General features: G+C 40.9%; 2 protein-coding genes across 6 annotated transcripts in view; both read right to left on the bottom strand.

The window, feature by feature from the left end:
- Window positions 1-16623, bottom strand: part of Epm2a (EPM2A glucan phosphatase, laforin) — a 115689-nt gene that overhangs the window by 72469 nt on the left and 26597 nt on the right. The window contains exon 2 of one of the 3 annotated variants that reach the window (XM_052751039.1): window positions 10510-10602. The exons of the other annotated variants lie outside the window; for them this stretch is intronic. Coding sequence (XP_052606999.1) covers window positions 10510-10602 — 93 coding nt within the window. The remainder of the gene's footprint in view (window positions 1-10509; window positions 10603-16623) is intronic. 3 annotated transcript variants of the gene reach the window in all.
- The window catches only part of LOC128118426 (zinc finger protein 431-like), a 91905-nt gene that overhangs the window by 48975 nt on the left and 26307 nt on the right, over window positions 1-16623 (bottom strand). The window lies entirely within an intron of this gene.

Here is a 16623-nt window from a genome sequence, read left to right as displayed (position 1 = left end):
CGCTCATAACTCTGAGGAATATATTTCCGGTGTATTAAATCTCTCTGACTATGGAATTTATTAGAGCAGGGCAAATAAGACATTGGAGCCTGTATTTCTATGTACATTAAAATTCATACTATATTATAATTAGAACTTACTAGCTCATCTCATTTCAAATTATCTCCTTTTTTATCCCACCTATTACATATTATAAATTAAACAAATGTCTGTGATTTGCCGGAATAAATTGTACTTGTTATGCATACAAAAATTTTGACTCAATTGCTACTTTTCAACTGAAAGTTGCTTGGCATAAAATCTAAAAATACTCCTTAACTAGTAGCTGATTCTCTAGAATATAACTGCCTCCTTTCAGCTAATAGACATGGAATTACTCGATTAATAAATCATTACTGATCTTCCTAAACAAGACTCCTCTCTCTTCTCTTGATGGCTAAAAGGCACTACACTATCTGTCCACTGAGTACCTTGATATTTAATAGATGATATCCAAACAGAACAACAGCAACTCAACTTCAATGAGAATATCCAACACACAAGTGTCTATAGCAGCACTATTTTTTTTTTTTTTTTTTTTTTTTTTTTTGGTTTTTCGAGACAGGGTTTCTCTGTGTAGCTTTGCGCCTTTCCTGGAACTCACTTGGTAGCCCAGGCTGGCCTCGAACTCACAGAGATCCACCTTGCAACGACATAGTGTGCAAAGTCATGGTAAGGATTTAGGTATTTAACTTAAGGGAATTTAAAATTTTCCAGTCTTATGTAGCCATGTTACAAGACCACACTTTTATTCAGAAATAACTGTCTAATTAGAGTGAAAAAATTAATTCCGGAACGATGAAGTTGAGAGTCCAGGAGCTTGGCCAATAGCTCAGTTACTAAAGTACCTGCTTTGCCAAGCATGAGGACCTGAGTTTGATCCCAAAAGCTCATATAAAGAGTTGGCACAGCAGCACATGCTGTGATATCAAAGCGGGGGAGACAGAGACAGGTGGGTCCTTGGGGTCCACTGTACATCCTGCATGGCCTATTTGGTGAACTCCAGGCAAATGAGAGATCCAGTCTCAAAAATGAGATGGATTGTGCCTGAAGAATGACATCTGAAGTTGTTTTCTGACTTCTACACACATACACATATATGTATATTTGCTCCCACAAATATCTGAACACATACTCAGATGTGTACACACACACACACACACACACACACACACACACACACACACACACACACAGAGGCATGCACACGAAGTAGTGAGTCTATTTAGAAAATAACTGCATTAGGCCAGGAATGTGATGAGCGAATATTGTTGATAGAAACATAAAAGACTGGGTAGATTCAGAAGGAAAAAGCTAGCAGACTTGTGAATAATCAGACATGGACAGAGAAGAGGGCAGGGGATCAGGAAAGACCTCTAAACTTTCAGCAAACAACATAGTGTTTAGAGTAGTACCATTTGCTGAGAGGAAAAATCTGGAGGAGATCAGTGTGAGAATAATGTATTACAAGTGCTACTCAGATAGCCAAAGGATAATATCAAATAGAGCTGGAGTTATGGATTTGACATCCTGACTAAGGACCTGGACTAAAAATAGCTAGCAATCATCTGTGTATAAACGGCATTTAGGCATATAGATGAGTCACTGAGAGAAACAATACATTTGTTCATTCAATACCTGGAAAAGGAAAAGGAACTTACAGACACACAGGAAGAAAAAATGGAGGGGAGGAATGGTAGAAGATTAAGAATTGTAAATGGACATTTCTCTCCTGCCAACCAGGTCCCAAATAACCACTCAGGGGCTTAATATTACTTATACATGTGCATTTGATAGCTCAGGCATGTTGCTCAACTCTTACACTTAAATTAACCCATATTTTTATTTATGCTTTGCCACGTGGCTTATAGCCTGTTACCTCATTTTCTACATATCCTGCTTCCTCAAGCAGCTGTCTCATCTCCTGACTCTGCCCTTCTTCCCATCATCCTTAGTTTGTTAACCCGTCTATACTTCCTGCCCGACTACTGGCCAATCAGGGTCTTATTAAACCAATTTGAGTGACAAATCTTTACAGTGTATAAGAGGATTATTCTACAGTAGAAGACCAGCCTGAGTTAAAATGAAATGTAGACTAAAGTAGACAAGGCATGTGTTGTGTTAACAGTGATTATTCCTGGGAAGGGTAACTCAGTGGAGGAAAGTATCCATTCCTAAACTATCCAAACTAATTGATTTGTTACAAAGAGCAGGTGTTAATAAATGAATAGCTCATTCTCAGAAGTATCCAATATTTTATTAGCTTAATAAAAGAATATATATTGTCAGGCAGTGGTGGCGCACGCCTTTAATCCCAGCACTTGGGAGGCAGAGGCAGGCGGATCTCTGTGAGTTCAAGGCCAGCCTGGTCTCCAAAGCAAGTGCCAGGAAAGGTGCAAAGCTACACAGAGAAACCTTGTCTCAAAAAAACCAAAAAAAAAAAAAAGAATATATCTTTTCAAGTCATCACTATAATAGACTTATGCTGACTTAAATAATACCTCCTAAGTACACATAATTATTGAAGACCTAAATTATAAATTATAATGTTCAATAAAAATTTTAGATATTATCTTCCAAAGAATTTTTCACTGCTAGAATTTGTTTCTGAATACTCGTTTTTTATACACAGATGTTTTAGACAATTTTTATGGGAGTCTTTTACACCTAGTAATCTATGTTATACAAATTACATTACAGCAATTAAAGTTTTTTTTACAATAAAATCATTACCTTTTGAATTTAGCCAAGGAAATACCAAAAGCTAGTAATAAATTTTATTTGGTGGAATTTCTACATCCAGGACTATGGAGCAGATTTATTTGTTCTTTTTCCAGAACTGGACATTTAATGCACACCAACGTAAGAGAACTTAGAGGAGCAAGGAGCAGAATAAGCCACCTGGAGACTCTAGGGCATAGGGACAGCGCACTCTTGGCTTCTGTGAGGCGTTGTTTGCTTTTCATACCCCAGACTCGGATCTGAAAAGCCAGTGACCTGCTAACACCAACAGGGAGAGACAAGAGAAAATACAACAGAAGTGCAGTCTCTAGCAAGGAAAGGAGAGGGGTGGCTAAGAAAAACAGACCTCTTTCTTGTATGTGTGCACACAAGTATGAGTGAGTGAGTGAGTGTGTGTGTGTGTGTGTGTGTGTGTGTGTGTGTGGTCTGTAAATATATGTATTGTGTTTATATGTGTGTTGTAAGTTTGTGTATGCATGTTGAATGTTTGTGTATTTGTATATGTGTACATGTGTACATGTACATGTTTGTTTCCATGTGTGGAAATGTGTATGCATGTATATATTCACTGTATGCTTGTGTATATGTGTATTGTATATTTGTATGTGTTCATGCGTGTGCTGTATAACCATGCATGTGTTATGTTTATGTAAACGTGTGTATGTATATGTTGTGAGTGTTCTTATGTGTTATATGTTTGTGCATATTTTCATATATTTATGACTATGCATATGAGTGTACAGGTGCATGGGCCTTTGTTGGTAAGAAAAGGTCTCTCACTAAACTGACAGCTTGCCATTATGGGTAAACTAGCCAGAAAACCTCTAGGACCCTGCCACCACTACCTCCTGACTGGAGTTACAGATGTGCTGCCACACCTGGCTTTTAGACAGGTACTGGGGGTTGAATTCACACTGTCACACTTGCACAGCAAGTATTTTAACCACTGTACCAAATCTCCACCTCACACAAATGTAATCTGTAGGTTAATACCTGCTTTGTGCCAGTCATACACCACCACCAAGGTATGGACCTACACTCACCCACCATCACCAGGCTGGAGTGAGGCCCTACAAGCCACTCACTAGGGCAGTACTACAGGAGGCCAAATAGAGGACTGAGACTTCCAACAATTTTTCTGGCAGAGTCTGTGGAGAACAGGCAGAATGTAAACATTTACCTTCATGTAGCCTAAGCAGGTGTCTCATCCTTTGCCACTGAGGAAGCCAAATCAAAAACAAGGTTCTCACAAGATCCAGTATCTCATTAGGTATTACCCCGGATGTTCAATTTCCAAGCATAAGCAACCCACTGTATCCAGAACCATGACGACCTCAAGCTTATTTCTTAAGGAAGATGTTTGGTGGATTCCAGCACCAAGATGACAGATTATAAAGACTCAACTGTCTCTTATGACCAATTTCAAACAAAGGAAAAATCATAAAGTCCCAGCAAAGAAAAAAGATAATGAAAATCAAAATGGAAATTTTATAACTGAAAAAAAAATAGAGATAAAAACACAATTCAGTGGATAAACTTAAGAGTAAAATTGAAAGATGAAAGAATCAGCAAACTTCAAGAGAATTACAGAAATTACCCATCCAGAGAAAACAGGAAAAAAAATAGACAAACAATCCTCAAAGATGTTTACTACTGCCCTGGCATGATTCTGTCCTGTATGTCTGTTCTGAGGAGCAATAGGCAGTTTTCTCCATCTGACTTCTCTCACACCAAAGTATGCACCTCCACCTCATGGAAGATTGAATGGACATGAACACAAGCCCTGTTAGGCCACAAAACTACCTTCTCTACAGCATAAGAGTGAAAGAAGGGCTGGAGAGATGGCTCAGTGGTTAAGAGCACCGACTGCTCTTCCAGAGGTCCTGAGTTCAATTCCCAGCAACCACATGGTAATGAGATCTGGTGCCCTCTTCTGGCCTGCAGGGACACATGCAGGCAGAATACTGTATACATAATAAATAAATAAATTTAAAAAAAAAAAAGAGTGAAAGAAAAATGCTTTAGGAAATAAGAGATTGCTTCCAGAATGCAGGGGTGGGGTGGGGTGGGAAATGGATGGCCAATCAGGAAGTCTCCTAGTCTCATCTCAATCCCCTTTTCTGATTGGCCATTCATTCCCCACTCTTATGCTGTAGAGAACTTTACTGCCTTTTACAACCTGTGCAAATGCCTCATCTCTGACCATGTTTTAATACCTTTGTATCCTTAGCTGCTCAATAAACTTTTGAATGAACCAAAAAAAAAGATGTTTACTACTATAACAAAATATTTAACATTCTTATAAGACAAAGCAAAGAAGGCATTGAAGAAAACATTTGAATAAATAATGCATCAAAAATTGTGAAATTTATCAAGAAACAATCACAGATTTAAGAAGCTAAGTGAGGCCTAACCAGGGTACTCAAAAGAAATACATATTAAGACACATCGTAACTTCTTAAAACTGGCAACATAAAGTTTTAAAAAGTAGGCAGAGTACAATAAAAGCAGATCCGGCCTGGAGTGTGTGCTGGCCTGTAAACTCAGAAGTTTGCACTGAGATGTAGAGGCAGGAAGAACTCAAAGTCATCCTTGCTACAAAAGGAAATAAGAGGATAGAGGAAGGAAAAGGCTATTCTAACATCAGCAAATTTACCATTAGAAGCCATAGGCCAACGGACATGGCAGGTCTCAAGCACTGAAAGAAAACTACTTACCAAGAACCTCTCATTCAGTAAATGCACCCTCCAGAAACAAAGAAAAAATAACAAAACAATGCTCAATGAAATAAATCTAGGAAATTTTCTTGCTAGTTTGTAGGAGGCCATGGGAGTATACAGCAGGTGACAAATAGTATTTAACAGGTCGACCCACCAGCCTCACCTGATGAAGAGCCCAACCTGGCAATGCCATGGAGTCACTGACTGTAAATGACTGGTTGTTCCTGTCTGTAACTTTTCTCATGTGCCACTTCATTTCTTCCCTAATTGTGGCGAGCCACAGGAATACGAAATAGAAGTCCAGCAGTATATTATAAGCTATACCTTGATGAGCCAAGGGTCAGTCGAGTGGGAAAGCCAATCAGCAAGGTCTATTGGTGTTAGGCGGCTTAATATTCAGTTGTGTCTTGCTATTAATTCCTTGTGCTCATAATTCTCCTAAAGAGTGTGTGTGTGTGTGTGTGTGTGTGTGTGTGTGTGTGTGTGTGTGTGTGTGTGTGTGTGTTCTGCCTCTGAGCTCCAGGCCCCCTCTTTAGCACTTGTTTTGGGGTGTCTGCCTTTCGCAAACACCCTCCTTGAGCTACTTCCTAAGATAAAGTCAGCCCCAAACAAAGTCTTAAAAGACAAGCAAGGAACACACAGCTACCAGGCCATCTGTTAGATGCCTGAGAACCCCCCAACTTAGATAGAATGTCCTTTCTGGGACTACATGCCTCACAGGCCAAATGCCTACCAACCAGATGAACAAGCTTTGTTTCTTGTGCAAATCACGGCCTCCCCTCTCTCACTGCCCCAGAGAACCTCTTAGATCAAAGGGAGTTTCCCCTCAGCAGGTGTTTCAAGCTCTGATGCAGACTGACTAGCTATCTGTACTGTGTCCCCATCCCGTCCCGTCCATCCGACCCCGTCCCCGCCCTGTCAGGAAACTGGCGGCAGAGGAAAAAAGTGAGTTTTACCTTTTAGTAACCTATAGACTTTCCCGACCCTATCACCTGTATGTCTATAGTTGATAGATTCTCAATGTCTTCACCTGACCACCATAAGGATACATTTCTAGCACATAAATTCCTTTTCTGATTTATCCCAACTACTAACTGACTCCACTCTTATCTCTCCCCTTTTAGGTTGCAAATAAAGTTGCCAGGAAGCCTCTAGTGGGGACCCTTACAATCTTGTGCTGTACACAAAACGTAAGGTGTTACTATCTGGGATAGGATATAAACCAGTCCCAGGGGAAGGAGAAGGAGGAAGGACTGAAGGGAGGAAGGACTGAGGATGAAGGATTGAGGGACTGAAGATGGGAGAGAATTAGGATTGGAGAGAACTAGGAATGGAGGGAACAGAGAATTGAGGGAATGAAGAATTGAAGGAATACGGAATGGAAGGACGGAAGAACTGAGGGAACTAGAAACTGAAGACTGAAGAATTGAGGAATTGAAGATCAGAGAGAATTAAGAATTGAGGGAACAAGAAGGGAACTAAGGAACTAAAGAGAGATCTGAGAAAGTTGAACTGGTGACTGAATGATGGTGACTGAGGAATAAGCGAACTGAACTAAAATGCTCCGAAGCAACTGGATTCATTCCCATGCCATTGGCAGTGTCTCTCTTGGGCCCCTGGATTTGTATAAATTTAAGGCTGGACCTTAAATATTATACAAAAACCTAATAACAGCTATGGGTATGTCCCCCACTTCTTTTGTGTTTAGCTCATAAAAATATTCCATCTTTGGGCACACATATAGTTGTGGATGGTCAGGAAGATGATTTGTTTAAGTTGTATAATTCCGATGATTAGAAATAATACTAGAGGGACTGGAGAGATGGCTAGGAGGTTAAGAGCACTGCTTGCTCTTCCAAAGGTCCTGAGTTCAATTCCCAGCAACCATATGGTGGCTCACAACCATCTGTAATGAGATCTGGTGCCCTCTTCTGGCCTGCAGGGATATGTGCACTGTATACATAATAAATAAATAATTTAAAAAAAAAAAAAGAATACTAGAATATTTTCCATAACTGACATAGGAAAGTAACAGTATTTTCAGTCACAAAGATGCTAATTTTAGACTTCAGAACAAATTCAAAACAGACTAGCAGAGAATACACAAAGATTAAGTTCCAGGTGTTTACTGATGAATCAAGGTCAGAACTGAAGCGACTTTGGTAGACATAACCCTCTGCAGCAATTCTCTTTCTGCATGTACCCCAACCACAAGGTTCAGCCAACTACTGTTACTGTTAAGTCTTGAATTTCAATGTCATTCTCTGTCTGGGAACACTAGCCACTCAGGCTATGTGCTTGGCCAAGTGTTACTCACTAACTGGTCAGCGTGACCTTCCTAGCCTGAGAAAAACTGTGTGACATCATGTGTTATGAGAATGGGTCAGACCCTGAATATGTAACATATAATTGTCCAGAGTTTGGCTGTGAGAGGAAGGAGGAGGAGTGAGGGAGTATGTGAGTGAATGTGTGTGTGCTGAAATGGAGATGTAGCTGAATTTGCAGAAGCAATAATGGGGGGGGGGGGAGAGAGTTTGTGTGCTGAAAGACTGATGTAGCTGAATATGAAGAAGTGAGAGAGTAAGTAAGAAAATGAGTGAGTAAAGAGTGAGTGATGGTGTAGAAGAAGTGTGTGTGTGTGTGTGTGTGTGTGATGACAGAGAGAGGGAGCTGTGTGAAGGAGCTGCTGCTATGTAGAGGACCTGTGTAAAATAAAGAACTTGTGTTACAGTGGGGGGGGGGGGGGGGGGGGGGGGGAGATGTGCAGAGGGACCTGAGAAGAGAGAATGGGTAGCTAGGCAGGGACAGAGCAAGAGAAATTTTTCAGAGAACGAGCCTTTTTTTTTTTTTTTTTTTTTTTTTTGTATTTTGAGATTTTTTTTTTTTTTTTTTGGTTTTTCGAGACAGGGTTTCTCTGTGTAGCTTTGCGCCTTTCCTGGAACTCACTTGGTAGCCCAGGCTGGCCTCGAACTCACAGAGATCCGCCTGGCTCTGCCTCCCGAGTGCTGGGATTAAAGGCGTGCGCCACCACCGCCCGGCCAGAGAACGAGCCTTTTTTTTTTTTTTTTTTTTTTTTGGTTTTTCGAGACAGGGTTTCTCTGTGTAGCTTTGCGCCTTTCCTGGAACTCACTCGGTAGTCCAGGCTGGCCTCGAACTCACAGAGATCCGCCTGGCTCTGCCTCCCGAGTGCTGGGATTAAAGGCAGAACGAGCCTTTTTAAGGTGAAGAAAAAGAGAAAGTTACCATCAGAAAGTGTGTGTTTCTTTTCTTTTCCCCCTCAGATATAGAAAGTCTAGCCCTCAGATAGATAAGACTTTTCCCTAAGCCCTTGACGCATTCATGGGTTTTTTTTTCATACCCTGGGTAGCTAGAGGCTGCCTTCCCCCAAGCTACTGATACTAGTTGAACTACTTTTAAAACTGACTAACAGAGGACCAGGAGAGGGCAAGGTGTGGTGGTGAGAGCCTTTAATTCCAGCATTCAGCAGGCAGAGGCAGGCAGATCTCTTTGAGTTCAAGGATAGCCTGGTCTATATGGTGAATTCCAGGCCAGCTCGAACTACACAGTGAGGCCTTGTCTTAAAATAGATTAGATAGATAGATAGATAGATAGATAGATAGATAGATAGATAGATAGATAGATAGAGATGCATCATTTAAAAATAGATGTATGTTTTAAAAATCAGATTTTTATCTGGGCATGTTATCTGTCCAGACTACACTGGTCAATGTCAATATTTATTATCATTCATTTAAAATAAATAAACATGAAAACAGTTCATAAGGCCGAAATAAAGACAAACCAATCTGTACCATTGCTTAAACTGGAGAAAAGGATCAGTTAAACCAACAAAGCACCAGCTTCCTCAGAGCGCGTTTGGCCACCATCACATTTGCTGATTAAGTCAAATCGGGTGAGTGTAAAGAAAATGGCGACCGGTCCCCAAACCTGGCGTTCCACTGCCCACTGCAGATGGAGAAACCCCAGAACAAACTCATCATTCTCTAGTTTTATAAGGCTGAAGACTAGGGTTAAAGTAAGTTTAGTTCTTATAAACTGAAGTCATGTTGAAAAAGCATCATTTATCGGGTAAGTGTAGACCTCTTAAGCAAAATAAAACGTATTTATTATTCATGCTATTTGTTTAAATATATCCTCCTTGGATTTAATTACAGTTTTCACTTCTAGCATATGAACATAAATCCTGAGCCTAACACATTACTCTCTAATTTTAGCTATTAATTCACCCCATCTGTCCCTACTTCAGAAACTATCAGTGGATAACGCAGCAAAAAACATGGGAGACTTGTTGCAAACTCTCTGGCATTGTAATACTGTTCTAATGGCAAAAAAATAGAGAAAGAACAGAAAACAAACATCCGAGATGTGTCGTCTGCCAGCTGCTTGCTCCTTGAGGGTGGGTCAGGCTGCAGCAGGCCTCAGTAAACTAAAATGTGACCGTAGAAAGCAGCTGAGGTTGGCTGCAGTGGTGGAGAGGGCCGGGCTGTCGCACATAATAGGAAAATCGGCTGAGGTGAAATTAAAGGAGAGAACACAGAAAGCTGTGCAGAGGGTGAAGAGGAGACTACGTCAGAACAAAAAGAAAGAAGAAGAAGAAATCCAGTTAGCAAACTGTCTAAGGTGAAACGGGACAGCAGACATTCTGGCTGTGAGACCATCAAAGGAAAACCCTACAGGGCAAGCATCGTAGTGTTTAATTGGACATTGTTTGCACTTGCAATTAATTATCCTCTTCTCTCCAACCTTCATTGTAAGCCTTTGTATTCCTGCACAGAATTCTAGTGTGAAGAGAAAAGAGAGGGTACACTAATGAAAATTTATTTAAAAACCGAAGTCTTTGCTTATGCTGACTTGCTATAGACAAAGCTGTAAGAAATCATATTTGCCAGACTGAGCAATATCACAATAATAAAGCAAAGGATGGCTCTGAGGATGTAAACCCTTCTCACTATGCAGGCATCTGGAGAGGGTTTCCATCCTACCTCACCTGTAGGATCAGAGAGCAGATTATCTTTCCATATTGTAGGAAGGCCAGAATTCAAAGATAACCCTTGGTGGAGTACTTTACAAGTTTCAGAGCCTGCAGAGACAGATGGAATGAAGTGCTTCAAAAAAAAGCAATCACAATAGAAAATCGTAAGTATGACTTACCTAGAACATCTTTACTTACAAGATTTTTATCTCGTGCAAAGCTACACAGAGAAACCCTGTCTCGAAAAACCAAAAAAAAAAAAAAAAAAAAAAGATTTTTATCTCATTAAATCACTCAATCATTATGATGCACAAACTAAATGCTAAATTTCAGTGAACAGCATGTCGTGCTAATGGCAAAAGAAAAATGGACTGATAAAAATTAGCAAGACAAAGACCCGTTAGGAGATGGAAGTTCTGTACTAATTCAGGTAGGTATAGAGTTTTTAAAAGTCCAGCTCATTTACGACAATTACAAATTAAAATAATTAGAGATTACATTGATAAGGAATACCATGATTAGAATCTTAGAATTAGGCTGGAGAGATGGCTCAGAGGATAAGAGTACTGATTGCTCTTCCAGGTCCTGAGTTCAATTCCCAGCAACCACATGGTGGCTCACAACCATCTGTAATGAGATCTGGTGCCCTCTTCTGGCCTGCAGTCATACATGCTGTATACATAATAAATAAATAAATCTTTTTAAAAAAAGAATCTTAGAATTAAAACAGAAATGAAACATGCACATACAGGAAGGTGATTTCAACAAAGGTAGCCAGAACACAAAATAGGGAAAGGACAATCTCTCCAGCAAATGGTTTAAAAAAAAAAATCAGGGCCAGGCGGTGGTGGCGCACGCCTTTAATCCCAGCACTCGGGAGGCAGAGCCAGGCGGATCTCTGTGAGTTCGAGGCCAGCCTGGACTACCAAGTGAGTTCCAGGAAAGGCGCAAAGCTACACAGAGAAACCCTGTCTCGGAAAAAAAAAAAAAAAAAAAAAAAAAAATCAGGAAACTCACATGCAAAAGAATGAGAATGCACATTGGGGGAAATGTTATATGACCACACACAACAACAGATTGACTGCATCCCCATCTAAATCCTAATGACATTCTTCACAGAACTAGAGCGAATGCCTCACATACTAGATCGCGGGGTATATTCCAGAGCCACAGGAACAAAAGTGACATGGTGCTGACACAAAAACGGACATGGGAACACTGTAATACAAGACTGAGAAAACCAGCCAGTGGTAGCAAGCTACTTCTTGCCAAGCTCCCAAAGGCATCCTTCAGAGAAAGAGACTGACAGACAGTGCTGAGAAACTGGCTTTCTACGTGCAGGAGAATGAAACGGGATTCATTTCCCCACCTTTCATAAAAAAATCAATCCAAAATGGATCAAAAAACTTTCAAACTGCTATAGGAAAATATGGATAAAACACTTCAAGATACAAGGACAGGGACTGGATTGATGGACCAGCCATTAAGAGCTCAAACTGTGCTTCCAGAGGACGAGAATCTGGATCTCAGCACCTACGTCAGGTGGCTCACAATTCCCAAAAAGTCTAGCTCCAGGGGTTCTGATTACATCTTTTGGTCTTTCCAGGGACCTGCAGTCACATGCACAAATGCACATAATTAATTCAGAAATAAATTTTTAGTAGAGATAATATGCATAAACAGGATTTCTATAGCATAGGAAATAACGGCAAAGATTGACACATAGGATTGAATGACATTAAGAGGCTTTTACAAGTCAAAGCTAACAATCACCAGAGTGGAGAAACCACCTGGAGAATTGAGGGGAAAATATTTGCGAACTACACATCAGGCAAGGGATTAATACACAGGCTACATGCAAAGCTGTAAAAATTAAACACCTAAAACCCAAGTCATCCAATCAATAAATGAATTAATGGACTGAATAGACAGTTCATAAAAGAAGAAATACAAATGACCAATAAATATAGGAAAGTGTTCAATAGCCCCAGCCATCCTGGAAATGCAAATTAGAACCACCATGAGATTCCATCTCGCCTCAGTCAAAATGGCTTTCATCCAGAAAACAGTGAAGTGTGAAGATCTGAGTTCAGATCCCCAGTACCCACACAAAAGGCTGGCACAGCAGCTCACATCTGTAACTTCATCACTGGAGGAGCAGACATCCACAGATTCCTGCATAACACTGGCCAGACTGCCTAGCTTGAGTCAGTAAACTTCAGGTTCTTTAAAAGACCCTGAAAACTAAACTAACATGACTATAATTTTGATTATCATAGAAGATTACTTATTAATCTGTATTTTTAATTATCCATTACAATCTAAATGAGTTACACAAACATAATACCTCAAATGAGAATAGAAATATATATATACAGTATAACAAAATTAACTTTAAATTTGTATCAATAAACTAAAATCCATAGCAATGTAAAACATTTCAAACAAGTTGTTGCTCTTTAAAAGTAGGTTCAACAGCCGGGCGGTGGTGGCTCACGCCTTTAATCCCAGCACTCGGGAGGCAGAGGCAGGTGGATCTCTGTGAGGCCAGCCTGGACTGCCAAGTGAGTTCCAGGAAAGGCGCAAAGCTACACAGAGAAACCCTGTCTCCAAAAACCAAAAAAAAAAAAAAAAAAAAAAAAAAGTAGGTTCAACAATCTACCCTTTTATCCTATCATATCTATATCCTATATATCTATATCATATCCCCCTTTCTTCTTTTAGAAAGATATTGTATTTATAATTAACCTGTTCTAAATGAAAATATTGTTTTTTCTCTGTCCCACACTAGAGGGCTCTTATGATATGGGACACAAGAATCTGTCAACCTTTTCTTTTAGGAATATGCTTGGGTTTATAGAAGGAGTCAGCCAATTCCATCTCTAAAGCCAGCTTGGTATATCTGGGAATTTTGGGCATAATTTTTTTATACTACTTCCTGCTGGATGAGGGCACTATATTCTTATGGGGACATAAAGAAAATTTTAAGATTATGGAGTAGTCCGTGAGGCTGTATTATCTGAGCCAGTTGCCTTGAAACCATTCTGGATGTTGGATCATCTGGGCCTTGGTGTCACCTTTCAGGGGGTCTTGGCTGGTCAAACCTGATGTATCTTAATCTGGAACAAATCCATAGCCTCTTGCTTTCTGTGGAAACAAAAGCAGAGCCTCCTTTCCAAAGTAACATATCCTTATATCCAAATTTTGAAGTCATGATATCTTTAAAATATATATATTGGATTAACTCCGCTGTCTTTACAATCAACTATCTCTCTGCAGTTAAAAACCCCAAAGACGCCGGGCGGTGGTGGCGCACGCCTTTAATCCCAGCACTCGGGAGGCAGAGCCAGGCGGATCTCTGTGAGTTCCAGGCCAGCCTGGGCTACCAAGTGAGTTCCAGGAAAGGCGCAAAGCTACACAGAGAAACCCTGTCTCGAAAAACCAAAAAAAAAAAACCCAAAGACAACACAATCCAGAGTCTCTGTGTGATATCCATCTTTACGTGGCTTATTTTTTATATTATTTTTACTTTGTAAAGAATTTTTTTAAACTTTCATTTCTTTACTATAACAGTCTATATTCCCTTTTTTTCTCTTTCAAGCCTACATACATTTTTACACACACTGCAAGCCATTTAAAGTCTTGTTCCATCTGAATCTGTCTTTTTTTTTTTATAATTTATTTTATTTTATCCACATTGGTGTGAAGGTGTCAGATCTGCTGGAACTGGAGTTATAGACAGTTGTGAACTGCCATGTGGGTGCTGGGAATTGAACCCGGGTCCTCTGGAAGAGCAGTGCTCCTAACCCCTGAGCCATCTCTCCAGCCCTGAATCTGTCTTATTGTGAATCTATTTCTAAGACTGAAACAGCCGCTGTGGCTGCTGGTTCCGCCCAAGCCCTCTTTCCAACATGGCGGTAGTGCGTTTACCGCCAGGTCTAGGAGCCAACTCTCAGAAGCAGTGGGTCTATGGTTCTATCAAAGCAATGTGTAGCCCAGAAACCTCTCTCTTTTTTTTTTTTTTTTAGACTAGCAAACGCTAACTCCACCACGCACCATGTTGCACGGCTTACAGAAACCTCTGTGTAACTAGGCGGAAATAGACCAAGCCCACAAGTCGCGAGTCCGCCATAGCGTAGCTGAAGCCCACATATTGCGGCATCTCGCCACCCGCATGAGACATGTTTCCGGCTCCTTTTAGAATTGGTTATTAAGTATTTTCAGGTTTTAGGTGGAAACTCGAGCCGTTGGGTGCCATTGTAGCTAGAGTTTTCCTGCCTGGCCCACGGTCAGGACAAATCTCTCACCTGCCAGTTCCACAGCGGCTCAAACCCAACCGAGTGAACACATAGAGATTTCTATTACTTATAAACTGTATGGCCGTGGCAGGCTTCTTGCTAGCTGTTCTTATGAAAGGCCCCAGCATACCTAACGCCATTTTGAGCAAGGCCTGAAAAGTACGGGGAAAGTTCAGTTAGAGGACATGAGCACAGGAACAAACAGGGTATCTGCGGTCGGCCACCTGGCCCCAGAACAGGGAACTAAAAGGTCAGAAAAACAACTTGTACCCTAGATAAGAGCCAAGTCAGCAGGCGTGTCGAGCTCGGGGAAAAACCACGAACTGTCCTGAGTTTGAACCTGGCCTCATATGAATCGTCCAATCAGAACCCTGTAAACCATGGCCTCATATGAATCGTCCAATCAGAACCCTGCAAACCATGCTTCTTGCTTCTGTACCCGCCCTTCTGCTGCCCGACCATATAAAAACCCTCCACTCCAGCCCGTGGGCGCGCCAGCCTCTTGAGCCTCTGGAGTGACTGTGTTGCCCCAGGTACCCGTGTTACTGAATAAAGCCTCTTGCTGTTTGCATCTGACTTGTGGTCTCGGTGTGATCTCTGGGCGAGGGTCTCTCCAGAGGGAAGACTACCTTCGGGGGTCTTTCACTTATATCTTAAATTAACCCATTTCTAGCAATCTATAAGTTGCCACGTGGCTCATGGCTTACCGGTATCTTAACATCAGCTTCTCATCGTGGCGGCTGGCGGCGTCTCTCTGCCTCAGCCTTCCACTTCCCAGAATTCTCCTCTCTCCTTGCCCCGCCTACACTTCCTGCCTGACTACTGGTCAATCAGCTCTTTATTTACCAATGAATCATCCACAGCAGTAGTCCTAGGAGAGGGCAGTGGGGGAGGGTGACAAATGAGAACGAAGTATCATGATACCACAATGAAATTCACGACTTTGTACACTAATCTAAATATTAATTTTTTTTTTTTTTTTTTTTTTTGGAGACAGGGTTTCTCTGTGTAGTTTTAGTGCCTGTCCTGGATCTCGCCCTGTAGACCAGGCTGGCCTCGAACTCACAGAGATCCACCTGGCTCTGCCTCCCGAGTGCAGGGATTAAAGGTGTGCGCCACCACCACCTGGCATAATGGGCTGGAGAGATGGCTCAGCCATTAAAGGCTAGGCTCACAACCAAAAATAAAAATTAATTTTTAAATTGAAAATTTTTCAAAAGACGACTTTAAAATGTCCAAGAAGTTCATGAAGAATACTCAACATTGGTAATCATTTGGGATATACAAATTTAAAGTCAGGTGATGTCACCACTTTACACCTGTCAGAATGGCTATTACAGAAGCTAAAAGATGGCTAGCATTAGTGAGTAAAACAAAGCTCACAACATCATTAGTAGACACCCAGTCAGAGCAGTCATCATGGCAAAGAGATAAAACAAAAAGCTAAATACAGAAATCATAAGGGCCAGCAACCCACTTCTAGATATATCCAGTAAAAGCATTTGAAATTAATACACGAAAGAGGTATTTAAACTCCTAAACCCCCTACAGCATCATTCATGACAGTCAAGACATAGCAACAGCCTGAGTGTTCATCAGCACAAATAAAGGAAATCTGGTTCACATACATAAGGGATTCTATGCAACATAAAAAAGACAAACCCATCATTTGAAATAACATCCATGAACCTGCAATACCTTATGTTAAGTAGAACAGACAGGCGCCAAACGACAACTCAAGATCATATTCACATGAGAAAACTAAACAATCTTTACTCATAAAAACACAAAGTAGGAAAGTGATTACCAGAGGCTGGAGGGTTCAAGAGGA

Source organism: Peromyscus californicus, unplaced genomic scaffold, assembly GCF_007827085.1.
Source record: "Peromyscus californicus insignis strain IS unplaced genomic scaffold, ASM782708v3 Scaffold_22__1_contigs__length_63687245, whole genome shotgun sequence".
In the NCBI taxonomy this organism is placed as follows: Eukaryota; Metazoa; Chordata; class Mammalia; order Rodentia; family Cricetidae; genus Peromyscus; species Peromyscus californicus.
Note: the sequence above shows the minus strand (reverse complement) of the source record. Positions and strands in the feature narration are given on the sequence as shown.